At 45.3% G+C, this 24,357-nt stretch overlaps 1 protein-coding gene across 1 annotated transcript; it reads right to left on the reverse strand.

Annotated features, from left to right (window-relative positions):
* Positions 1–9,982: 9,982 nt before the first annotated feature.
* On the reverse strand, positions 9,983–13,158 carry FOXB1 (forkhead box B1). The gene is made up of 2 exons (XM_082736505.1): positions 12,803–13,158; positions 9,983–12,524 (listed from the first exon to the last, which is right to left on the reverse strand). The coding sequence occupies exon 2, from the start codon at positions 12,466–12,468 to the stop codon at positions 11,491–11,493; it is 978 nt and encodes a 325-aa protein (XP_082592631.1). The 5' UTR covers positions 12,469–12,524; positions 12,803–13,158; the 3' UTR covers positions 9,983–11,490.
* Between the last annotated feature and the right edge of the window lie 11,199 nt (positions 13,159–24,357).

Here is a 24,357-nt window from a genome sequence, read left to right on the forward strand (position 1 = left end):
GTCATCAAAAAGCATGGGTGAGCTTCAGCAGCCTTCTCCAGCCCAATCACAGACTGTTAGGAAAAGCCTGAGAGGCTCCAAACACACAGCAGACTGGGAGCCCACTACCCATGTATAAAACAAACTATTTCCTCAGGAGTTACTTATAACTGAGGCAGGTGGTCAAAAAGGAGGCCAGGGCTAGCCAGTACACACAAAGACACACAACATTCTTATAAACGCATATATTTAAAATATATGTAAATGCCATGGTAGTTGGTAGTTGGATTGAAGAAGATAATATGAATACTCAAGCATACTTTTATAAAAAGTACCACTAAAGAAATGTGAACATCAAAACACCAGATATTGACCTCTTCAATATTCGGTTCCATCAACAACAAACAAAATTGTATTTACTGAGATACAAAGTTACCCCTACCCTTTTCCTTCCTCTTTTCCTCCCTCTCTCCCTTCTTTTTTCCTTATTTCTAAAATTATAGTATAAGTACTAAAGTAGTACTTCTTCCCCCTTCTAACTTATTTTGCCAGCTGACACAGACTGTAAGAGAAGAAAAAGACACACAGGTCAGTAATTTTCTTCTAACTACTAGAGCACAACCCTGCCTAGATTTCCTATCAGCTGCTCTCATTCCCAAAGGATTTGAGATAATCGTACATGGATCCAGGTTGGTTGAATACAACTTAAGACCCACTTTTTTCAGGTTGCCAGGTGGCTCAGTCAGTTGAGTGCCTTCAGCTCAGGTCATGATCCCAGGACCCTGGGATCAAGCCCTGTATGGGGCTACCTGCTCAGCAAGGGGTCTGCTTCTCCCTCTGTCTCAGCCTCTCCCTACTGGCTTGTGCTCTTTCTCTCTCTCACTCACGCTCACTCACTCATTCACTCTCTGTCTCAAATAAATTTTTTTTTAAAGATCCATTTTTTTCAGGGGATAGTGGTGTTCTATGGTGACTTTTTTGGTATATGATCTGACTAAGATCAAAGATCAAATATTGCTATGAACTAACATAGAGGGGTATTACTGGCTTTGTTGAGGTATTGTTTCTCTCTCCACCCCAGCCACATAAATAGAAGATAGTTTAGGAAGAAAAGGCAATTTAGTGACTCATAACTCATAGCAAAACTTGTGGGGGGGGGTAAGAGAAATAATGAAAGAATAATTAGATTAACAGCTGCAAAAAGCATTTTGTGTCTGAGATAGTCAGTTTAAAGCTGGGAGAGGATCACCCTTTGAAGGGTGATCCTCCTTTTCCCTCTGTACATCTTAATGAGCTTAATAGAGCCCTTGAGTCTAAGAAATCATGTGAGCTGCTGTCATCAATAACAAAAGTGTCTTGATACTAAACCAGATTTTTACTGAGTCTCCTATCTCCTGGACATTGACACCATTTACTAGTTGTGTACCTTTGGGCAATTTAGTTAAATGCCCACTGCCTCAGTATTTTTGTCTATAAAATGGACATCATAAAAAAACACTTATCTCATAAGGTTATTATTAGGGTTAAATGAATTACTATTTATAAAGAAGTTAGAACAGTGCCTGGCACATGGTAAATGCTATATAGGCATTGATTAAATTCTTAAAGTGTGAGGGAAATAGTGTGAGCCATTGGTTGCTGAGAAAAAGAAAACTAAAAGTGCCCTGATTTTTATGTTTGCCATCTTTATGCACCTGGCTATCATACTGTTTCCTGTCCTGTCTTTTAACAATCTTAACAGCTTGTCAACATCATATTTTTAAGTCTGTGAAAAGGCCGATTTGGGGAGAATATACAAAAAAGCAGCCACAATTTCCCTTGCAATAACACCCCGTTGTCACTGACAGGTTACTTCATAGGTATGGGAACAGAAGGGCAGACAGTAAAAATGTGGGGCTTAAAAAATAGCATGAAAAAATAGACCTTCCCTCCACTAGTCTACAATCTGTCCAGAAGAGCTTAAGGCTAAATTCCTCTCAGGCAGGACAATTTCTGATAGCTATTTTTATTTTACTATTTTTCTATCACAGACAGTAATAGTAACTTAAGTTTACATGACACTTCAAAGCACTTTCATCTACTTTGCTCCACTTGATCATCGAGACAAGCCTTTGAGTGAACCCTTATTCTCCATAAGAGACAGTTAACTGAGAGCTAAGAATTGCTCAGAACCATTTAGGTAAAAAGTAATAAAACTAGGACCCAAACTCAGATCTTCTGACCAAAATATTTTCTTGCAAGATCTTGTTTGTGTAGGTGCTGCTTAGCAATTGGATTTAAGCAGACTGAGTGGAGTTGGCTTGAGCTGAATTAAAAGGGCATGTGCTGAGATGTCCTAGGGGACCAGTTTAAAGAACCATGCTAATAACAGAGACATCAGATTTTCCTTTAGTTCATCTGCTGTCTCTCAACCTTCTTCTTTCCCTCCTCTTATATCTCTACTTTGTGTCAAGTGAGCCAAGCGGGAATAAGAGAGATCAGCTCTGGGAATGGTGGTTGGGAAACTGTGGAAAAGTAATTATGAACAAATTCCTTTGGTTCCAAGACCAAAGAACGTTTATTCCAATTCAGGAGAGTGGTTTCAGATGTAGCCACAAGTTTTGGTACTTTTCATGTTTATTCTTCTTTCTGGGTCTGCTCCGGGCTACCTGGTTGTTCTCTCATCAACAAATACCTAACCAGGACCAGTGTCGTGTCTTGCATAGTTAAAAGCAAATTTGTTAAAATAATTAAGATCTCAAGAACCTGGAGTGAGGAAATCAGATATGAAAATTTCATACAAAAAAGGGCAAAATGAAATGCCACAATGAGACAAAATCTGAAGCTCTGATTCCTTGCCCTTCTTTGTTGTTTCTCTCTCCGCCCCCTCCTACCATATTCCATCTTGAGAATTAGCCTTGTTAAAGCAACTGAAGAAGTGACATAGTCTCATCTGCTGTGGGCCTGGACCATCTAGACTTATGGCAGTCTGTCTGGAAGACTGTTTGCTTTTGGTTTCAGGGAGGGTATCAAGAAGTTAAGAAATGGTTCGTACTGAGAGGGTAGATCTCTTGATCTTTAGACTGGGGACTGTAGACCATTCCCTTTTGTTACATAAACTACCCACGGCCCCCCCTTAAAAAGTTTGCAGCTTGCTGTGCTGTGTAAACTGCCTTGAAATGATGTCAGCCTACATTATCAGATAAAAGTTTTCATTTTGACAATTTCAGTACTTTTGGGATTTCTAACTTTTAGTGGCATATGGCTGGCATTTAAGACTGAACTTTTGTTTTACTTTCAGAACCTGACTTTGGTGCTGTTAAGGTATTTGGATGTAGGCAATGTATCAGTGGGATTCACCAAATGAGTGAAACAAAGGAACTAGTTTACCTAGAATTTCTCAGGACCTTCCAACTCAAGATTCAGTGTCTTTTGATTCTAAGTTGAGGCAATATTGCTCTGGCTCCCAGACAGGACAAATAGCAGTGGGCAAATAGCAAAGCTAAAATCCTAAGTTAAATTTTATGTATATGTATGTGTGTATATATATATATATATATATATATATATATATTTTAAGATTTTATTTATTTATTTGACAGAGAGAGATCACAAGTAGGCAGAGAAGCAGGCAGAGAAAGAGGGAGAAGTAGGCTCCCCTTCTGAGCAGAGAGTCCATGTGGGCCTGGATTCCAGGACCCCAAGATCATGACCTAAGCTGAAGGCAGAGGCTTTAACCCACCGAGCCACGCAGGCACCCCTATATTATATTATTGATTTGTAGGGAGCTGTTTGGGAATTCTATATAGTAGTACTGATGCATTTTACATTGTTGGAAACAGTGTTTAGTTAGATATGAAAGATGTTCACCACAACAATCTTTATATTAGCAAAAACAAACAAACCTAAAAACATTCCAAATGCCCCAATTAGGCAGTTAGTATTCCACTCAATTGGTATGCTATACAAATATTAAAATAAACGTTTATGAAAACTGTGCTATGAAAACATGGTAAATGCTTATGATATAGTGGTGGGGAGAAGCAAGTAATACAAATTAGTATACTGATTATAATTATGGAAAATACTAAAAGGAGAAATGGATTATTTTAAAATAGCATAGGAAAAATACAGAAAAAACATAAATATGGTGTAGTATTTTTACAGTGAAGGCTAGGTTTCTAAATGGAATAGATCAGAACAAAACCAGTTATATATTTAGGAATCAATATAAATCTCTCCATAAGCTCCACCATTTCTCACTGTAGTGAAATTCCAAGTAATTATTTTATATGATTTATTCAGCATCTGTCATTTTAAGGATTGGATAATGTTTGGCTACATAGCAAAGAATAATTAGCAATATAATTAATCAAATTGCTGTTTATATTTCTGTGTCAAAGTTAATCATTTTCATTTTCTTGTTTTATGAAAGAGGTTCTTTTATTAAAGCCACAAGTAAATTTAAATGCATTTCATATATTTTAATTGTACAACCTGAGTATCACAGCTGAAGCCTATAGTCAATGCTCTCATTTACTGACATCTGGAACAAAGGCTAAGGTTTTTACCTAAGTTAAACTAACAGGACTCTTTTCAGAACTCCCATTCATTCAGTTAATTGTTCTGTGGTGGGGACAGAAAATCATTGCATATACGCGATCTGTACTAATCTGATAGTCATAAAATTTCATCCTTGCCTGTTCTAACTGCCCGCTCCCTATCTACCAACACTCACCACAAGGATGAGAACTGTATCTTCCAGGCAGCCACAGAAATATTTGATTCCATCTGACTAATCCATTGAACATGAGAGGGTTGGGTAGTCATTCATCAGTTTTTCTCCAATATGAAATCATGCTAGGTATCTTGAGACAGACCATTATGTCACGTTTGCTGTTGTTGTTTTTGTAGTTGACGTAAATATCATGGTACCCAGGGTGATGGGGAACTTTCCAATGATCTTTTTTATTGTTTTAGCTATAGGCCTTTAGTCTATCAAATGTATGTAAATAAATAATGTATATGTTGGTATTTCCAAGTGAGCCAGACATTTGCTGCTCTGTGTTTCACTGAAGCAGGTCTAGTGGGGGAGTTCAGATGCTCGGGGTTTTCCTGTTGTGTGAAACCATTCTTGGCTGTAATGTCTCTCCAAGGAGCTGCTCTAATTAATGCAAAACACTCTAGACACTACTTAATAAATACTAAGCTTCCTCTAAGTGGCACAAAATTCAGATCCTTTATTGAACAGTTTCTCTATATGTTGCTGTGTGCTGGAATCATCAGACCAATACATTGTATTTCAGGAAGGAGGGGAGAGAAATCTATAGCAAAAGCAGAGTTTGGAAACATTTATTTCTGCAAACCAACAACTCTTTATTGTATACCTTAGTAAATCCACTCAACAGGGAACACTCTGGGGAAGAAATTAAGTGAGTAAATAAAAATATACAGACTGCAAAGCATGAATCAGAATCACAGTGCCTCTAAACAACAGATACTTAAAGAATGCTTTTTATCTGTGAGCTTAATCTGCTCTAATTAATGCTCCCAGTTTGTCCCTTCAAAAGCTTGCAACTGATTTGACATCGGTTATTTGCAGACACAGGCAAAAGGAGGCTGCCTGCAAAAAAGAACCCTTTGTCCATATATTCTTGAAAATTTCCACAAGGAACATCTTTCAAGGAAGGTTTTACGTAGCCAGCTACAATTTTTCATGGATAATTTCTGATTACTTTATTATTAGTTCCAGTGAGTTTGTTAGCTTATGGTTATAAAACAGCCAACTATTTCTAAAGTATCTTTTGTATCTGTAGGTCTGAGCCACCTCCCATCCCTAGTTCCAGATACCAATGCCACAAATTAAATGAAGAATCTTAAATATGACCTTATAGGTCTTGAAACTAAACTGAAAAATGTTCAAGGTTTTGATGTACCTGGGATGAGTACCAGGCAAAATTTTGGAAAGCAGTAGAAAACCCTCCAAATACTTTCTCCTTCAGATCAGATCTCATTTAGACTTCAAGTTTGAGAAAAACTGGTTCATTCCTCTGTAATCACACATTGAAAACTGAGAAGTCTGCTTCTTTATTATGCCCTGCTTTGCCTCTAGAAGCAGCTCTTAAGAGTCACTGTAAGCTTTCTTTAGACAATTAAAAGTCTATAAAGTTCACCAAAACAAATAGGTCAGCCATAGAAGACACAGGATAGAAGTACTGGCACAAGATTATCTTAATTACCTACTGACACATGTGGCTTGGGTTTCTGTTTTTTGTTTCCCCCTGAGAACGGGAAAGGGAAATGTAGGAGGATTCTGACTTGGAAATTCTAACCAAAGAGTATCTCCTCTCCTGATTTTTACACAAGTTTACCATCATGGTGCTCAGATAGAGGGGTTATCAGAAAGTGGGATGTGTAGGAGGGTGGGGGAGGAAGAGAGAGAAAGAGAAGAGAGAGAGAAACAGAGACAGAGAATTGACCAGGTGAGGTTGACAGCTCAGCTTTCAAATTTGTTGTGTCATCACTGACCTGATATTAGTTGAAGGAAGAAAACAATTGACCCAGATGCAATTCAGGTCTTTGAAAACAAGCTGTTTTATGTAATCTATGCCAAGCAAGGAGGTAAGAAACTTGGAGATGCATGTGATATAACGATGCTTACACTGATGTAAATAAAGATTTATTTAAAGAGTTATCTCAGATCTGAGTGTGAGTTGCCCACCAAAGAGCTTCTTGGGAATCCTGAGGCCCACATCGCCACCCCCACTCACTTTCTTCTCCTCCCCCACTTTTTCAGAAGCCTGAGGATGCCTGCTGCATCTTGCACTGTAGTGCAAACAGATCCCCGCAAAGAGAGAGGAAGATAAAATGAATTTAAATTCCAAAGGGGTTCCAGTGCCGGTTTCCTAGTCCCCGAGTCAGCAATGTGTTTGTGAAAATTCAGTCTTTTTGTCTCCCAGTAAAAAGGAGCTAAATCTACATCGGTGGCCCAGTCTCGGGTTGCTATTCTTTGCATTTTCTATTCGAGTGAATGAGAGTGAATGAAGTGGCCGGGACCCTTCATTTGATCTACTCAATTGCATAAAGTGACAGAATTCTAATATATTTGTTTAATGCTCTTCAATGGGCTTTCACTTTTTTGCTTGCAAATGAAGCATCCGTGGGCAAAGTTTCATCCCCCTTTAACACTGGGACATATTTCATAACTCAGGCTGTGGTTTGAAGTGATCTTGAGAGGAGTTTTAGCCTCAAAAAGTGGAAAATAAAGAAACAGATGTGAAGTTATTGTAAATTCCTAGAGTGGGCTCTGGGGCTATTGTGCCCCCACGGCGGGCGGTCCAGGGGCTGTGCCTTTCATGCTGTAATTGAAACATATTAATTAGATAATTTGTTGTTAGTTTAAACGAAACAAATGCATCCCCTTTGAGGCTTCACAGCCAGTGGGTTGGGTTGTTTTTGTTTTGTTTCTGTTTGGGTGTCTCTGTGTATATGTGGCTTCAGGGGAAAAAAATTAATTGACATTTATATTAAGAATTTGAGAGCAGATCCTGATTCTTTTCATTTCTTAAATGGATACCTTTTAAAAAGGGAGTTTTTCATTGGTAAATGTATAAACCATGCCTCCACCTCCAACCTCGCATACACTAATGCAAAACCTTCTCTTTGCGACACTCACTGGCTTCTTTTTCCCACCTGCTCCTCAATACTTCACCCCACTCAAGCGAGCACCTGGCCAGATTTATGCTTCCGAGACACTCAATCTTCTCATTTATTAAAGGAATTAAACATACTACCATAATATTTAAGCCATTCTAATGATCATTTACCAGCACTGCTCCTGCTAGTCTCCAGGCTTCTCAAAATCCCCAACTCAGGCTACAGGAACAGTGAGAATTTCCTCAGCTTCTCTCTTGAGAAAGTGAACAAAATTCACCCATTGTGTAAGCATTTTCCCCAATCACAGAGAAGGCCATTTTAAAAACACAGTTGAGTACAGAATCATGTTAAAAAACAAAAGTAACAGGACAGCCAAGTTTCCAAATCAAAAACCTAAATTTTAAAAAGGCCCAAATTTGCAAAATAGAAAATACAAGTTGTAACTTGATCTTCTGGATAAGACCCCTGAACGTACACCTCACTGCATGGTGTTGTCTCTTCCAGTTTTATTTTAAAGCTGTGTGTATTGACTTTGGACTTGAGCCAGGTGAAAAGATTTAACATGACAAAGAGAGCCATTGAAGGTATCATAGTTATAAACTTCCTTGTTTGTGGGGGCACTTCACCTAAACAGGGCATAAGTCTCAAAGCTGAGGATGGAGCACGGTGGAGACGTGTTGTTTGGACTGCCTTTGGATTTCTGATCAAGGTGAAAATATTATCAGTGGATTTTTTACTTTACTCATTCGACTTTGTCTGAGAAAAGATGTCTGCAGTTGTGAAAGGAGGGCTCACAATGCCCAAGTTTTTCATTCTTTGCAATACACCATGACGAGCTTACTAGCTGAAAAGAACATTTTCAGATAGTGAGTTGAAATCACTCCATTGCTAATAATCAGAAATAGCATCTGCATCTCACCCCCATTTATTAAATGTATGTATCGTACATTTATACATATATATTCTACTGCCTATTATAGGACAAATATTTTACCTGATTATCTAAGCTGATAATTTATAAAGTGTTTAAGGCCCATATTAGCCCTTCATTCCCAGTTTGAAATCAGTGTTAGTAAATTCAATGAAATTAGAATATTCCAGAAATGACCTTAATTTTATTTTTCAGGAAATGATGACAATGTATTTAATTTTTTAAAAATGTAGATGATTTCTTGTTGAGAACAAAGTTTCAAGAGTTTCCTAGCCTGGGGTGGGTAAGTTTTCCAGGCTTTCTTTTGCTGATCTTGTTGATATAATTGTGAATTGGGCTTGATGAATGAGTTTAGTTGTCCCCCGTCTGACGAGCTTTAGTAGCTTCATGCATTTTAATCAGTCCAATGATTCATTTATTTTCCACCTTTTTTTTTTTTTTTGGCTGTGTGTGGGATCCTTCCTTTTTAAAAATGGTCACAACAGGATTAATTACCCTTTGCATTAATCCTAATTTTTTTTTTTTCAGATAACCCTCTAAATATGTAAGGGTCGCAGGTGCTAAGGATTCTCCTTATAGAGTATAGTGATCATGATTTTTGTGTAGGTTTCTCTGTACTGCACAAAGGTCTTTGTTTAATCATATTACACAGTAAAGTGTTAATCACCATTTAAGTTTTTCTTTGTCTTGTAACTTCATTAGTTGAATACACACCTCGCTCTGGAAATATTGTGACCCCTTCAGTAAAGTTTCAGTTGGCTTTGAGCCATAAATTCTGGGCAAATTGTAATTCTCGGCAAAAATCTGAAGAAAAGCAAATACTTAGAGTTAAGCATTTAAATTAACTTCATTCACTTCCTTAAAATAAATGCATCGAGCATTATTTTCCCATATGAATGAGTGAAATCTGTTCTAATCAAAGTGAACAGGTTTCTTGATCATGGAAAGTGAACTTCTAGGTAACTTCTGAAAAAGCAAATTTCTACAACTGAAATAATTTAAGGAGCGCAGAAATGAATACTCTAATGCATCAGAGTATGAGCACTGAGTAAACAAGTCTGCTTCACTTACTGTATCTCTATGTAGCCTCTACCTGATTTCTACTTAAGCCTTATATTAAGTATACTTTGTAAAATGTAAATTTTAAGATAGATAAATATACGAAGTATTGCATTTTTTAACGAGTTTCTCAGCACTACACCTTTGTACCTGATCTATTCTAGAAATACTTCCCTCTTTTCCTCGGCTTCAGGAATCCATTTGAATAATTTCTCCCTCAATCTGCAAGTGGGGGAGATTGACTATTTTAAAAAATAAGATATGAAAGAGACAAACTATTCAGACAATGTATTATCAAAAGCATGCTTAGAGAAGCACTACATCTATCTTTTGTAAAGTTATTTTGCAGCAACTCTTCAAAAACACACAAAACTAAAATTTGGATTTACATATTTTAATGAGAAAATATTATTTGGACTAGATTCATAATTTAATGTAGACACCTTTTTAAAATTCTTTGTCTTAAAACAGGCATGCTGGGAACAAGAACATCAATATTTAAAATGCCATGCTAATTCTGAACAAGGAGGGAGAAAAATGAAAGGCAAAAATTTTACAGCCCTGATGACACTACAACTTTTTTTTTTTTTTAACTTAAGCAGGTCACACCAGAACAACAGTTCGTTTTCCAGCAAATTACCTAAGACTCTAAAGGAATATAGCAAACAAAAGTGCATTTTACACAGTGTATAATCATTCCTATTCACAAGCATTTACATCTCTTTGCAGCCCTTTAGCTTCTTGGGAAAGTTCTTGTAGCAAACAGAAAGACTTGTCCATGGGAGACCTATCCGGTGACATCTCCTTCATGTTACCAGTCAGCTAAGTTCTTCTAGGGTTGCCCTTGATGCTTTCTTAGTTTGGGCTTATTTCATTTTCTTTTCTTTTCTTTTTTTTTTTTTTCCTTCCAACAATAAAATAAATAGCTAAAAGGTCTCTAAGTAATAGGAAAGTTAACATCCCAATTAACTTTCCATCCCCCCTTCCCTCCCCTAAACCTGGTCAGAAATGAAGAGTAAACATTCACATTACAACAGGTACTTGTAAAGTGGGCTTTGCCCGCTCGCCCGCCAAGCAATACAGATTCAAGTTCACTGTTTACATTTTACCGGGCGCCTTTGTAAACAATACTACAAGGTTACTTTTAGTTTTGTTTTGCTTGTGTTGAGGACTAGCGTCCCCTTCTCAGTTTGGCAGCCTCTCCCCTAACTCCCAGTGCCTGGAGCCTCTGGCAGGAAACAAAACAAAACAAAACAAAACAACTCCGCAGAAGCTGGGAGGCTGGGCCGCTACTCCGGGAAGCTGTGGTCCGCCCAGCCCCTGCCCGATGGGCGGAGGCGAGTGGGGTAGGAAGATTAGTGGTCCTCTTTTTCCGGCAGATTTCCAAGACGTAAACGAGATCCGGCCCTCCGCTGTGCGGCTGCAGCCCTAAGGGGAGATCTGTTCCAGGAAACCTCTGAGGCGGTTTCTCTTGTCTTGGAACTAACTGCGCGGAGTCCAGAGCCCCGCCGGTCCAGGCCGAGGGAAGACGTGCTCCTCTCGGCAAAGGCGGGAGGCAGGATCTCCCTAGCCTCTTAAATGGGAGAGGGTTTGGGCGGGGGGGGGGGGGGGGGGGGAGCCGGGAATCGGAGGGCTTGGCTCAGGTGCCCCCTGCCTTCCCCTCTTGTGGAGGCGAGGACAGCTCCCACGCGCCTCCAGGCCAGCTGCAAGTTCGTGTTTTGTCTTCTGGGTCCAAAACAAAGTTCTCCTGGTGGGGAGAGGGTTGGCGGAAGGTGAATTGGATAAGTTAGGGTGGCGGTCCTAGGCGGAGGAGGGCAGGGCTGGGAGGCTGGGAAGGCAAATAAGCTTGCGGGAGGGGGACAAGAGGGGGCTCCGGCTGTTGGGGGTCAGTGCACCGCCACCGAGTGCAAGGCGGAGGCCGGGCTGGTGAGCGTTTCACTGGGAGTGGCGGGGCTGCTTTGGCTGGTGGCTGTTTGCGAGGACGTGGGGCTGAGCGAGGGCGGCGAGTTCGAGAGCAAAGTGGGGATGGGCGCGGGCAACGCGGGCAGCGCGGGCACTGCGGCCGGTGTAGGCTTGATTGGCACCGGGATTGCGGGCAGCGTCTGGCCTGCTGCATGGCATAGCGGCTTCAGTGGCACGCCGTAGGCGCTGTAATCGCCACTAGCCATGGAGATGGGGGTGGCTGAATCGATCATGCCTGCGGAACCGTACACGTGTGGCCAGCCAGTGCCCAGCGAGCTGCTCATGGTAGTCAACTGGTTGGGGAGCGGGTAGGCGGCGGGCACCGGCTGCATGGCGGAGAAGGCCAGACCCCCAGGCATCTTGTACTCGCGAGCGATTATATTCTCGATGGCGAAGGGGTGCTTGAAGCCCGAGGGCTGTGCCACGCCGCCCAGGTTGTAGGCGGCGGCGGGCATCTGTGGCAGGTGCGTGCCGGAGGCCGCAAGCGCGCTGAGGCGCAGCTTGGCCTGCTGCTGCAGATACTGCGCGGCGTCGGCGGGCTTGCTGGGAGCCAGGTGGTCGGACTTGAGCACCTTGAAGCGCTTGCGGCGCCTCAGGAAGCTGCCGTTCTCGAACATGTCCCCGCAGCTGGGGTGCAGTGCCCAGAAGCTGCCCTTGCCCGGCTGGTCTGGCCGCCTCGGGATCTTGATGAAGCAGTCGTTGAAGGAGAGGTTGTGGCGCAGGCTGTTCTGCCAGCGCTGCGTGTTCTCCCGGTAGTAGGGGAAGCGGTCCATGATGAACTTGTAGATCTCGCTCAACGGCAGCATCTTCTCTGGAGAACTCTGGATGGCCATGGCGGTCAGCGAGATGTAGGAGTAGGGCGGCTTTTGGTCGCTGTACGTGTTGCGGCCGGGCCGAGGCATCTTCTTGTTTGCCCCCTTCTCGCTCCGGGTCCGCGCGGGCCGGCGGCTGCTTGGATCTGGACGGGGAGAAGATAATGGGAAGAGGGGGGAGCACGGATGCACAGACAGACACCGCGAGGCCAGCCAGCCAGGCCGAGTACAGACCAGACTTGGTGGGTAGGGGCTGCGGCGCCGGATCAGCCCGCGCCCGCACTCTTTAGCTGGCAACTTTGAGTGCAGAGTGGGGTGCGGCCAGGGGACGCGAAAGGGGAAGCCGATGAGCTGCGCAAGGGAAGCATAGAAGTGAGCAGGACCTGGAGCGGGACTAGGGCAGGGATGCAACCAGAGGGCTCACCTTAAAGTTGCTCCAAGTTGTGCGTCCGCATCCGGGATGGCACTGCAGCTCTCGGGTCCCTCCCAGTGCGCAGCCGGGACGCAGTGTCGGGTCTCGGCTAGGCTCCGCACGTCTCCGAGCTTCGCAGCTCAGCCCTGCAGCGCCGGGAGCTGATCAGTCCGCTGAGCTTCTGGCCGTGAAATCCCCGGGCGGCCAAGCTCGGCTGCAGAGTCCCCGCGCAGACGGCAGCAGGGCGGCCTCGGGGCTCGGGAGGGCGCTGCTGTGGGCTCCGCGGCTCCGCTGAGCTAGGTGGCTGCCTCCATATCCTCCCTCGAACCATCTGATAGTTTTAAGCGGTGACAGGAGCAGAAAAGACCCCTGTAGCGGCGCTTCATTAATGTGCCACTTCTTAGCTATCATATGACAATCGCCTTGGGAGGAGGAGGAAGAGGAGGGGGAGCGGGGGCTGCAGAGGGAGGGGACTGAGCGAGAAGGGAGAGCCTGGCCAGCTCTGGTTTCTTTCACACCTATTTACATGGACACCTTGGCCAATAGGAATCACTTCCAGCTCAAGACTGGGCGAGGGGGAAGAGCCTCGGTCGCCGGTGGTGAGCGGGACGCCGGCCAGGGTGCGCGGTGTGAAGGTATGAGGAGGTGGCGGCCGCGGAGCAGGGATTCAGGCGACCACTCACGTTCACAGACCGAGCTGCCGCGCAGATGATGTTTGACATGGAAATTGCTTGGCTGGGGTATTCTGTTTCCTCTGCATTGTACCGGGTTTGTATTGTTAGCTAACTTAAGGCACGGCTTTCCCCTGAAGCAGACCCTTCTCCTGCGCTTGGCAATATGGGGCTGGTTGCATGGGATATTACAATGAAAATACACCCTTCCCCTTAGTTCTCCAAGATACAGGTCAAAGTTTGATTTGACCTTCCTTGGCTACTGCCATAGCTCTACACACAGTGAGTGTGTAGCGTAAGTGATGGGGTTTTAACAATACTTACAAAAATATAATCGGACAGCCCCTTGTAAAAACCCATTTTGTAAGTGTATTGACCAAGTTAAAAAAAAAGTCTCTCTGGGCCAGTAGGAAGGGTCTTCACTGTAAAAGGCCTTTAGGAATTTAATTAGGCACAGGATGAAGGCTCTGGGGCTGTTGGGGCAGGCAGTATGTGGACCTGGGGCAGGGCCCGAGTTTGTTTGATACACTTTATCATCAGATGAATGGCAGGGTCTCATGCTTTCCCCAGGTGGCTGGAAACTTCAGGAGTTAGGCATTGCATGGAGGTTTGCATTTTACAGCCGGAACTTCGTCCCTGTCTCCATCCCTCCCTCTTCTCCATCTCCCCCCACCCCACCCCTGCAGTTGACAGAACATATTTAGAGCGTAGAGAGCCTAGCAAACACTGCCTGCCGACCCACTAGAACAGCAGTACCTTCTAGACTTGACAGTTTTCCTTTTTGGGAGAAAGGACAGAGCGGGGATGTGCTTAGGGTCCTCCTGCCTAATGCCAGCTGTAGGCTCCCTTTGGTCCAGATCAGTCTCCAGAGATTCAATGACTTATTATTATCATCATTATTATCATCATCATCATCATCATCATCGTGGGCGGCAGTGGCGGCATCATCATATTGCTTTGAAATAGTGAGTGGACCCTGCCTGCATGCACTTAGTCAAGGAGTAGACCCTGGGAGTTCCCACTGGTTTCTGCACATTCTCCAACCTTTATGGGTTTTTAAAAGAAATTCCTTTTACCTCGTTGTTAGCCTCTTTTCCCACTCAATACCTACTGCCCACCCTGAATCATCTTCAATCCGGAAATATGAGAGCTTTCTCTCCCCCCCACCCCCCCAGGAGGAGGAGGTGATGGTAGTGGTGGTGGTGGGAGAGTTCTGGGTGTGAAGTTTGGATACTTTTAGTGATATTAGAGCATTATTAGTGGAGCCATTTGGAGTTAGCATAAAAATCTTTTGGCGCACGTGCGCGCGTGCACACACACACACACACACACACACACCCCTCCATTAACCACAGTTTCGGAGGTGGTCAATAACTCACCAAAACGTAACTTAAACACGATGAATTTAGGAGATTAAACAATTTCATTAATATTGAAATGGCTCTCGCGTCTGGGCTGCCTTGCTTGAGATGCAAGCACACGTTTTTCAATATTAACAGAAGTGCTTGAAGAAAAGAATAATGTCACCTTCTTAATTCGGAAAAAATAACCAGGAGGAGGAGGTGGGTTCGAGGGGTGGAGGCGGGACGCTGACCTGTCTCTGGGGGCACGGCTTGAGAAGGGCAGATAAACCCTCTGCAGATAAACGGGTTGGATTCGGGTGGAACCTCCGCGGAGCTTTGGCTAAAGGCGGCGCCGTCCTTGCCTGAGCGGTGCGCGCTTTAGCTCCTAACGAGGGGTGGCATTTGGGGCTGTTACTTGGCGCGGCCCAGTTCGGCTTGAGGGTTCAGGGATGGGAGGAGCTGGGGAGACCTGGAGCCTAAGGGACCCCGATGAAGAATAGTAGCGAGGGCTTGTGTTTTCCAGACGGAAAGGCGTTGGTCCACAGCTTTCGGCTTCAGAAGGCAGCTGGCCTCGGAGGTCCAGAACTAAGGGAGCTCCTGTGGCAGAGGCAGGAGTGCTCCTGGGAAGGAAAGGTACCACCATCGAAGCCCCCAAGGGTCTTTTAGAATCATCTTAGCAAAAGTGTGCATACTGATCTATAGAAACGTAGATTAAAATATTGAGAGTGGTTGGATTGGGGATATGTAAGGAAAGGAGTGAAAGATCTCCATTCCCCCAGTGAGGGCCAGGAGGATTCTTCTCGCAGGGTACGTGCGAAAGCTTGTTGAGGGTGGGGGATGGGGAGGGAGAGAAATGTTTTCTTGTTTTAACAATTGCCATTTTGTTGCCTTGCAAAGCACCTTTGTATGGCTGTCGAAATCATTGCGTGGAATAAACAGAAGATTAGCTAAATTCTAAGAAGTGGAAGCGTTTGGGTTAAAAAAAAAATAAGTTGAAATAAATCTTTGTCCATCTCCCCAGGGAAAGTTGTCACCAAGTCTGAGACGCGTGAGGATATAAGTAGGTATTCGTGTTCGAGGAATCTTCAGAGTTTGGCTAGGGTGAGGATGGGAGGTGAGGCATATTGCCTATGCCCGGGATTAATTAAGGAAATCAAACCCAATAGCACAAGTTTGCCTTGGGTGGGGTGAGGAGCTGTGAGATGCACATTTAAAACACATACTTTACTACAGAATTCTATTTCAGATCCTACCCAAGAGCCTGAGGGAAGGGGGAGGGGATTTGCATGCCATTTACAGCGTTTTAAGACCGGTATAATGAAGAAGAGGAGGGAAGAAGCACTTTCCAGAAATCTTGAAAAGTGCATCAGAGTCTATTGTACAGAACCCAAAGCAAACAGAGGCTCTGGGGAGGGGGCACATCCGACTTCGAGGCTTAGGGAGTTGTTGGGAAAACTGTATAAAATACACATAAGTCAATTATACCCATGTGCAAACCAAATGGAAATCTCTTTCATGCCATAGTCATTCATCGCCTCCGCAGAGCCCACCACCGACCACCTTTCTGCTTGGAGAGTTCGCAATAGCCTCTTTTCCCACAAGCTGGACCACACACGGCTACAGATTTCGTAATAATTTATGCTAATTTCCCTCCATAAATCCACAATTCGCTTCAGTGGCACCCGGGCTGCTGAGGGAGTAAAAAGGAGACAGAGGGGTGACAAATACAATATTGATTTTGATTCCTTCTGTTGTCAAGCAGGTGTATGTGTGCGTGAACGGCGGGGCTGGGGTTAGGGGGCGGGGGCTCTAGGAGAGGAAAACCGTCCGGGGCCAGGCCAGCCCCTTCGTCCACACTCCAGAAAGTAACGCGCCCTGGTTTGTTAATATTTACCAAACACCGAGGGAGGTGGAGGGAAAGTACCCAGCAGCTTCCGAAGGTTTCCTAGGCGCCAAAAACAATACCCGCCTTCCCGACTTGGAAAGCGAACTCGGGGCAGCCTGGAGCGTTTGGGGGCTGTGTCTTAGTTTGCCCCTTCTCTTCTTTCTCTCTCCCTCAGAGTCCTTCCCTCCTTCTCCTTGAGTTCTCCACCCCACCCTACCCTCGTCTCTCTCTCCTCCTTTCTTACTTCACCCTCGTCCCTCACTTCTCTTCGCTTTTTAATTTTTTCCTCTTTTCCCTCTACTTTTTCCATCTTCTCTACCAAATGGCAGTGAAATGTGCACGTGGGGGAAGGTCTTCGGGCGTGCGCAGCATCGAGTTTAGATTTTAGGGCCTCCTCTGGCCGGCCCCACCTTTCCAGGCCGCCTCCGCATTTGCCCGAGTTGTCGGCGCGCTCTGGGAAACCGCGCTAACTCACCGCGCCGCTTTGTCCCATCAGTCATTCTTCACCAAATCTGCACTTTGGTGGCGTGAAACGACTTAGCTTTTCTTTCAAAAGGATTTTGTTCCCGGGGTATTCAGCACTAAAACAAACTCCCTCAGCCTGTCAGCAGTCAATTTTTAAAAATTGTTCTAAGTGTCCTGGAGGCTGTTTGTCCTCAGAATCTGAGCGCTTCCGCCGCCAGCACCTTCGTCTGGCATAGCCTAGCTCTAGTGTTCTAGATCTGGGGACAAGAGGGAACCCATTCAGTGAGCTGACTTGGCTGGGACCACCGGACACGGGCTTGCGGGTTCTTGGGCGGTGGAGATCTGCACCCAGTTGGGAGCTGCGTCAGGGGAAACCTTTCGGCCATGACTTTCCCAGGACCGCCCCGGGAGTTTGAGCCCACACTGCCAGGCCACTTCGACTGAATCTGATGGAAAATCAAACTGCCCTAGGAAGAGAGGTGGGGGAGGGGACGCAGTGTGCCCTGTCATGCCAACCGTCTGTGAAAGGACTCTGTGCCCTCTTCCTCCTTGTTAGCCGGCGCCTTCACCCCCCACCCCCATCCTCTCGCGCAAGGCAGCCAGAGGAGCGCACCTATTTTTCCAGATAGTAGGAAGAAATGTCAGCCATGGAACTTTGGAGCCATTGTATTTCACTGGTTGGTGACAGGGCTACCTGAGCTTTGGACCTTAAGTCATAACAAGAAGGTTGAAAATAAACTTTTGATGAGGAGTACATTGCCTAAAATCAGTTCTTCCCTCCCCTCCAGTCTTGCCTGGGTTCTAAGAAAGGCAAGAGTCTCCTTCCTGCCCACTCTTTACTCCCATCCCTGTTGGGAGGCTTATATTCAGAGATGTCCCATCCTTATTCCTCAGTAGGGCCTTTGGCTATGACCTGTGGCACCTGGAATTAAAATCTGTTTTCCTTGGAGTTGGGGGAAAGGGAGTGGCAACACTACATACATTTTTTAAGTATTTCCCAAGCAGCAGCTACAATTTGGATAGGATAGAAGGCTCAGTTTTCCCTCCACCTCAAGCACAAAACAAACAGTTGCTGGCATTAGATGCCAGTCCTCCTTGTCCTCCATCCCCAAGAAGTGCCAACCCCCACCCAGAGGGAGCAGGCAATTTCAAGGCTTGTGAAAACAACTCTTGCTCTGCTGGTCATAATGTCCTGTCTTTGGAATCAGTTTGCTAAATACCATTTGGTCTTTGCTTGCTCCGAGATTTTAAGTCTTTAAAGCCAGAGTTTCTAAATCCAGTCCCTCTTTTGCACAAACAATTGCATAGCTTTAAATTGGACATTACCAAACCTATAAATGTATTGTTTAAAAAGTTATTTGCGAAAGGTTGGTGGAAGGATTTTTGTTGTTACCGCTAAACCCTGTCCATAAGTTTTGCTCTATACTGTGTGAAATAGAAGAAGCAATTCAAATTATTATTATTATTGGAGGAAATATTGCTAAAGCCACCTTGGTATTGAAGGGATTAACTTGCTTTTCTCCCAGCCCCTAACTCTGGGGTTAAGACAGCAGTAGATCAACTGTATAATGTGTGCACTGTTCGCTCATTTGTACAAGCAGAACAAAGGTTGGACTAAGCCAAATTGCATTGCACTTGTGAACCGAGTCCTGATGTGAAGTATCTTTTACAGCGGGGGGAATGAGAACAATTTCGTGTATGTCTAAAAGGGAATAACAAAGCCACTTTCTCGAGCATCTCAAAGTGAAGTAGCGAGGCGTGACATTCCCAGGGTGAGGAGGGACAAAAGCAGGGTCAGGGGGATGAAAAAGAGAATCAAACAGCCACTTTCACATGTCTGCCCTCAACTGCTGCACCTCTCCATAATAGGAAACAAATGTTGTAAAAGGGGGGATTGCTCCCATTCATTCAAAATAGCAAATGATAGCTAAACAACATTGTCAAAACTGAATCAACTTCTGTGCAGTACCACCCAGAAAAAGGTATTGTGTTTTGTTTAATAGTGGGGTGGAGCAAAGGGTCTTTTTTTTAAAGGGGGAAGGGGGAGAAAAATCAGCCTATACTTTTCATATTAATTTTCTTTGTCAGGAATTACTTGTTTGCTCAGATTTGGGGGGGGGAGGATTCAGTATTTCTAGCTAGGCACTCACTCTTAAAATGTTATTTTTGGGAGAGGAATTTTGGGAAAGCAGAAGCACAAAGGCGAGGTTTAGCTTTGTAAAGTGTTTTAAAGCTTCCACTAAATAGGAAAACTTTATCCTCCTTTGCGTGCGTTATCCAGAAAAAAACAAGATTTTGACTTCAGTAGCATATGGAGGTAAAAGCTGTATAGCAGACTAAATGCACTTTGCTTATGAATTTGAATAAAATCGAATCTGGGAGGAACTGCAAAATATCTGAAATGAAGAATATTTTGCATCTATAATATTTGTTGGTGCATTTTCCGGTGTTAATTTGTTTTGAAACCAGATAACCTGTAGGTCTCCAGCCTTAAAACCCCGCGCTTCTGCTTTGTTTGTTCAGGCTGAGGAGGAGGAGAGCTTAACCCTGTGGACGTGTGCAGTATGTGTTTTCTTAATGGCAGAAGCAGATTTCGCTGAAGACTACAGCATCCTTTAGATATAATAATTCACTGTGTTCCTGGGAAGGTTAAAACTTTGATTTTTCTGTCTGTCTGTCTCTCTCTCTACCCTCTTCCCCCTTCTCTGTTCTCTCTCTCTCTCCTTCTGTCTCTCTCCTCTGTCTCTCTGTTTGGGCTTTTTGTTTTTTGTCTCCAAGCGTCCCCTGCTGAGCTGCCACCCACAAAGCGGGTTTGGGAAAAAAAGAAAGAAAAGAAAGAAAGCGGCTGATCCTTACTGGCCTCCCCCAGCTAGGAATGGCTAGGAGGAGGGGCTTGCCTGGATGGGGCGGCGTGGTCTTTCCGCTCAGGCGGGTCTCACCTGGGACAAGAGCTAAGCTTCGCGCGGTCCGGCTACGGGTGCAGACCTCCAGCCGCACGCCCCTGCTTCGGGCGCTCAATTTGCTCACTGTTGGTGGGTAGCTGTGTACTGCAAGATGTAGGGGAAAACAGATTGCCCCGAGGGCTTACGCACACCCCAGACCGATCTACCATCCTCTTTTTTCGTTCTCTCCTTCCCTCTTTACTCTCCCTCTCTACCCTCATCTCTTCTTTCAGAGACTCTGGCTTTAATTACCGCAGCAGTACCGACACTAGATTTTAGGTCCGAAAACTAGCTGCCTTCTCAGCAATGCAGTGTCCACGATTGGCAGTGCATTTCCTATGTACCCAGCCGGCTCACTCGAAAGAAGAAAGGGTAGGGGGAAGGAAACCGAAAACTCAAACATCCCCACCTCCACACCCCATCAGCTACACACCTTAGCTGCATAGTGGCAGGCCGTGCTGAGTGGGTGGCTCCGGAGTGTGGGATAATCATTAATTTGGCCGTTCAGAGATAGCGTTGGTGCGGTTCTTAGACACTAGTACTTGAAATTGTAGTTGGCATTACTCACTCACAGCAGCGATCCTAGTAAGGAACCTTCACTTCCCTCTCATTTATTTTATTTAGTATTTTTATTAGGAAAGAACTTTGGAAATATGTATTTTTATGGAAATATTTATACATGTAAAATAAATATTAAATCGGCACTGCAGTTTTTCCCTGAAGTTCTTTCCCCCTCCATTTTTTGGGAAAATCCAGAACCATGGACCATTTAATAATTCCCAAAAGGCTGATCCAGCAGGTGATTTTCTTTGGAGCCATAACCATTTGTTTATGGTGACCACCGCGATTTGATTGGTGGAGCTGAGAGCTTCCCTTAACCGAGGTAGGCTGCCTTCCTTACAGCGCCAGCTATAAAGTAAACCCTTCACCTCTCACTTCACACCCCTTCCCCAAAGCAGTTTGAATCCATAGTCTACCTGGCTCTTGAGGATACCCAGAGTTTGGGGAAGCTGCTGATCTCTCTGTTCTGCTGCTCTCTCTGCTGATCTCTGTACGTCTGTTCATCTTCTTTTTACTTAACAACAAAAAACTACACACAAACAGGGTAAAATATGTGGACCATACACAGTGAGTCAGATCCTTCCCTTTTCCCACATCACACGTCTTTTACCCCTTTTCAAAGGACAGAGGGAGCTGGCGCCCCAGATCTTCGGTAATTATTAGCTACTTAGGTTTCCGCGTCCGGATCCCCGCGACCTGTTGATGACTCCCAATCACAGAGCGCCGAGCTCAGCTTCGAAGTTGGTTATGTAAACTGCTTGTGTATTTCACATTATCATCCCGCTGACTGGAGGCAATGTAGATTTTCTAAAGATCTAATGAATAAACAACCAGCAACTGCTGGCGGTGTAATTTACATTGTTAATGCCTACATGTGTATAATAAATATGCATTTGTATGTCTTCAAATAAACTCTTTTTAGTTTCTAACCTGTGGTGATTTTTTCCCCCTAAAAGAAGGAGGGTGGGGGCAGTGGGGAGTGAATCTCATCTTTCCAAGGAATGAGAGTTTATTTCACTTGCGTGGCTCTGGTGAAAACTGTTCTGCCATCAAGCCCAGATGTGGAATCCGCAGCCCGGCTAGCCCCTCCGACCCGCCGAGGAAAGCTCGGCTGGGATAAGACCCCCGCAATGGATTCGCGAAGAACGGGAGGATGCGCGGGGAAACGGAGGATGCACCCAGGGACTTAGCGGCGCGGTCTTCGGGACCGCGGCGCCTCATGTACAAGTGGGATCCAGGAGAGAGGACAGCAACCACAGGACCCGGTTGTTCTCCCCTGAGCTATCGCCCTTCCCCAAGTTACAAGTGCTAACGACTTCTCCAAGCTCGCAATTTGGGTTGGGAGAGTTGGGGCTGCTGCGGCTCCGACAACCTCTAGGAAAAGTTTCCCGGGGAATTTCCCGGCCGGCGACGTTTCCCCATACGCTGCTGTAAACAGCATTTCGGACCAGCCTGGGGGACCGCAGGGAGGAAAGAGAGGACGCTGGCTCGGAGTCGGGGTCCTAGACTCTGCCCCAAGAGCCACTTCCTTCTGTAGGGCAACCTTGCGGAGGGCAGCAGGAACACGGATGCTCCAGGGAGCCAAGGCCTCCCGAGCCTCAGGGTTTGGACCCAGCGTAGCCACTGTTTTCAGAAGCGGAACGTCCTCCCTGCTCGTCCCGCGCCGCTTATTTCAGGCTGGGCGCCGACGTTTGATATCTCTCCCCTCCAACCAGGTGCCACTTTCTTAGCGCGCTCGAAGGCAAATGTCTCATCTTTTCCCGTCCTGGATCTGGAATACATTATTTTAATTAAGTCTATGGCGATTTACTTTCCTCTGAGATCTATTCCACGGTGCAATTAGGAACGTATTGGTGCTAGCTCATATGAATATTCAGGAGCGTGTCAATTAATTAGCAGACAGAGGAATCTCATTATGGTGCTCAAAACCCTTTTAGTGTTAAGCAGAATTAAGGGGGTATTTGGCAATGCGCTGGATTAGTGAATATTTTACTGTGCACTCATTTAACTTCATTATCATAGCACTTACACTACTCTCTGATTTTATTAATTAAATTGCTCATTAATTTGTCCAAAAAGGATAAAAGTTTTAATATGCCACCCAATAACTTGGAAAGTAAACTTTCGCCCTGCTTGGTCTTCGCTCCCGGCCAGAAGAGGACAGATGGCGGCTTCCAAAGCCGGAGATGGAGGCGCGGTTCCTCCCTCCCTCCACCCCTCAGCTTTGGGAAGCGCAGGCGCTCTGGATCCGCGAACTCGGGGAGCAGCATGATGTCTGAGAGGAAGGGCCGCGACCGCAGAGCAGCCTCCCAGGACCCGCCTGGAAATCAGAATTCTTCCTTCGGGCGTGGCGGGGAGGAGGTTGGTGGGAAAAGGCCTCTCGCTGCTTCGCGGGAGTGCGACAGACTGGGCGCGGAGAGATTTGACCAGGGATACCGCAGTGCCCTTAAAGTGGCGGCCAGCGCGCCTAGGAGACTCCACCTCCAGGCCCTGAGGTTCTCTGTTAACCAAAGGCACAAGCAAAATGCTCCTGATGGGGTCAGCAACCGCAACATTCCAAGGACTTGTTGAGCGCCGCACCCCTGCCCCAGGACACTTGAGGCTGTGCCTGAGCACCCTGCCCTCGACTGGGGCCACCCCTCAGGCATCATCCAGGTTGGTGCCCACGTGCCGCTCGCTCACACCTACCTGCTCCTCCCCACCCTACCCCAAAGGTTAGAAAGACAAATATTAAAATTACTTGCACAAAGGGAACAGCTAAAGAGATCCCAAATTAATATGCATGTAAAATTAATTAGTTGCATTTCGTGACATCAAAATAAGTACCTGGGAAACAGAACACCTTCTGGGCATTGGGAACATATGCTAGAATTAGAGTTAATTGACTAATTACATAAATTAGGCATTAATTTTGCAACACATCAAGTATAAAAGATATCTCAATTAATTGTGCATAAATTATCAGGTGAAACCAGGCGGCAGTCCGGCTAGGATCACGGTTCTCCCACCCCTCTGCTCTTCTAGGGCCCCAAAGCTAGGCGGCGTGGTGGGCACCCAGGTCGCGACAGGCTGGCGCGCGAGAAACGCTGAGATCTGCACCGGGAGTCGCCGCTGCTCAAAGTGATGACCCGGGGCAATTGTTAATGCGAAGGAAACTCCCCTGCTCATTAGAATCAATTACGTGCAGTTAGATTGATCAGCTTTTGTCGGAGGGGGTAAAGCCGACCCCTTTACTAACAACCGCCGCCCCGCTTCCCGTCCACTTAAGCTGGTTCCGTAACGATCTGGGACTCTCTCTGAGCAGGTCCCCAAGTCCGGTTCTCGGTTTCCTTAGCTGACGAGGTTAATTTTTCCCGATTTGACGTAGGCTCTGGGCCATTTTCGATCGACCTGGACCGTGGCTTGGCCTCCTGGGCTCTTGGTTTCTCTTGGTCTACATCCTTAGGAGCTTGCCACCACTCCTTACTCAGGAATCCAACTTGAAGGGAGCTGAATCTCCCCGGTTTTGAAGTGGGTGTAAATTAGTCTCCAGAATATAAAATCTTGGTAAATAACCCATATATTGTCCCAGAGGACTGGTCTTGTCGGAGCCTCCAGTCCCCCCTCCCCATGCTTTATATGATTTCTCTGGTTTCTTATGGATGAAAGAACAGAATGCGAATGGGTGTTCAGTTTAAATTTTAAATCTCTGGGGCTCCTG

This window comes from Mustela nivalis (assembly GCF_964662115.1).
Source record: "Mustela nivalis genome assembly, chromosome: 6".
NCBI lineage: Eukaryota > Metazoa > Chordata > Mammalia > Carnivora > Mustelidae > Mustela > Mustela nivalis.

Excerpts from the sequence above, each read along its gene's own strand:
- FOXB1 (XM_082736505.1), bottom strand. The coding sequence starts at position 12,468 with ATGCCTCGGCCCGGCCGCAACACGTACAGCGACCAAAAGCCGCCCTAC.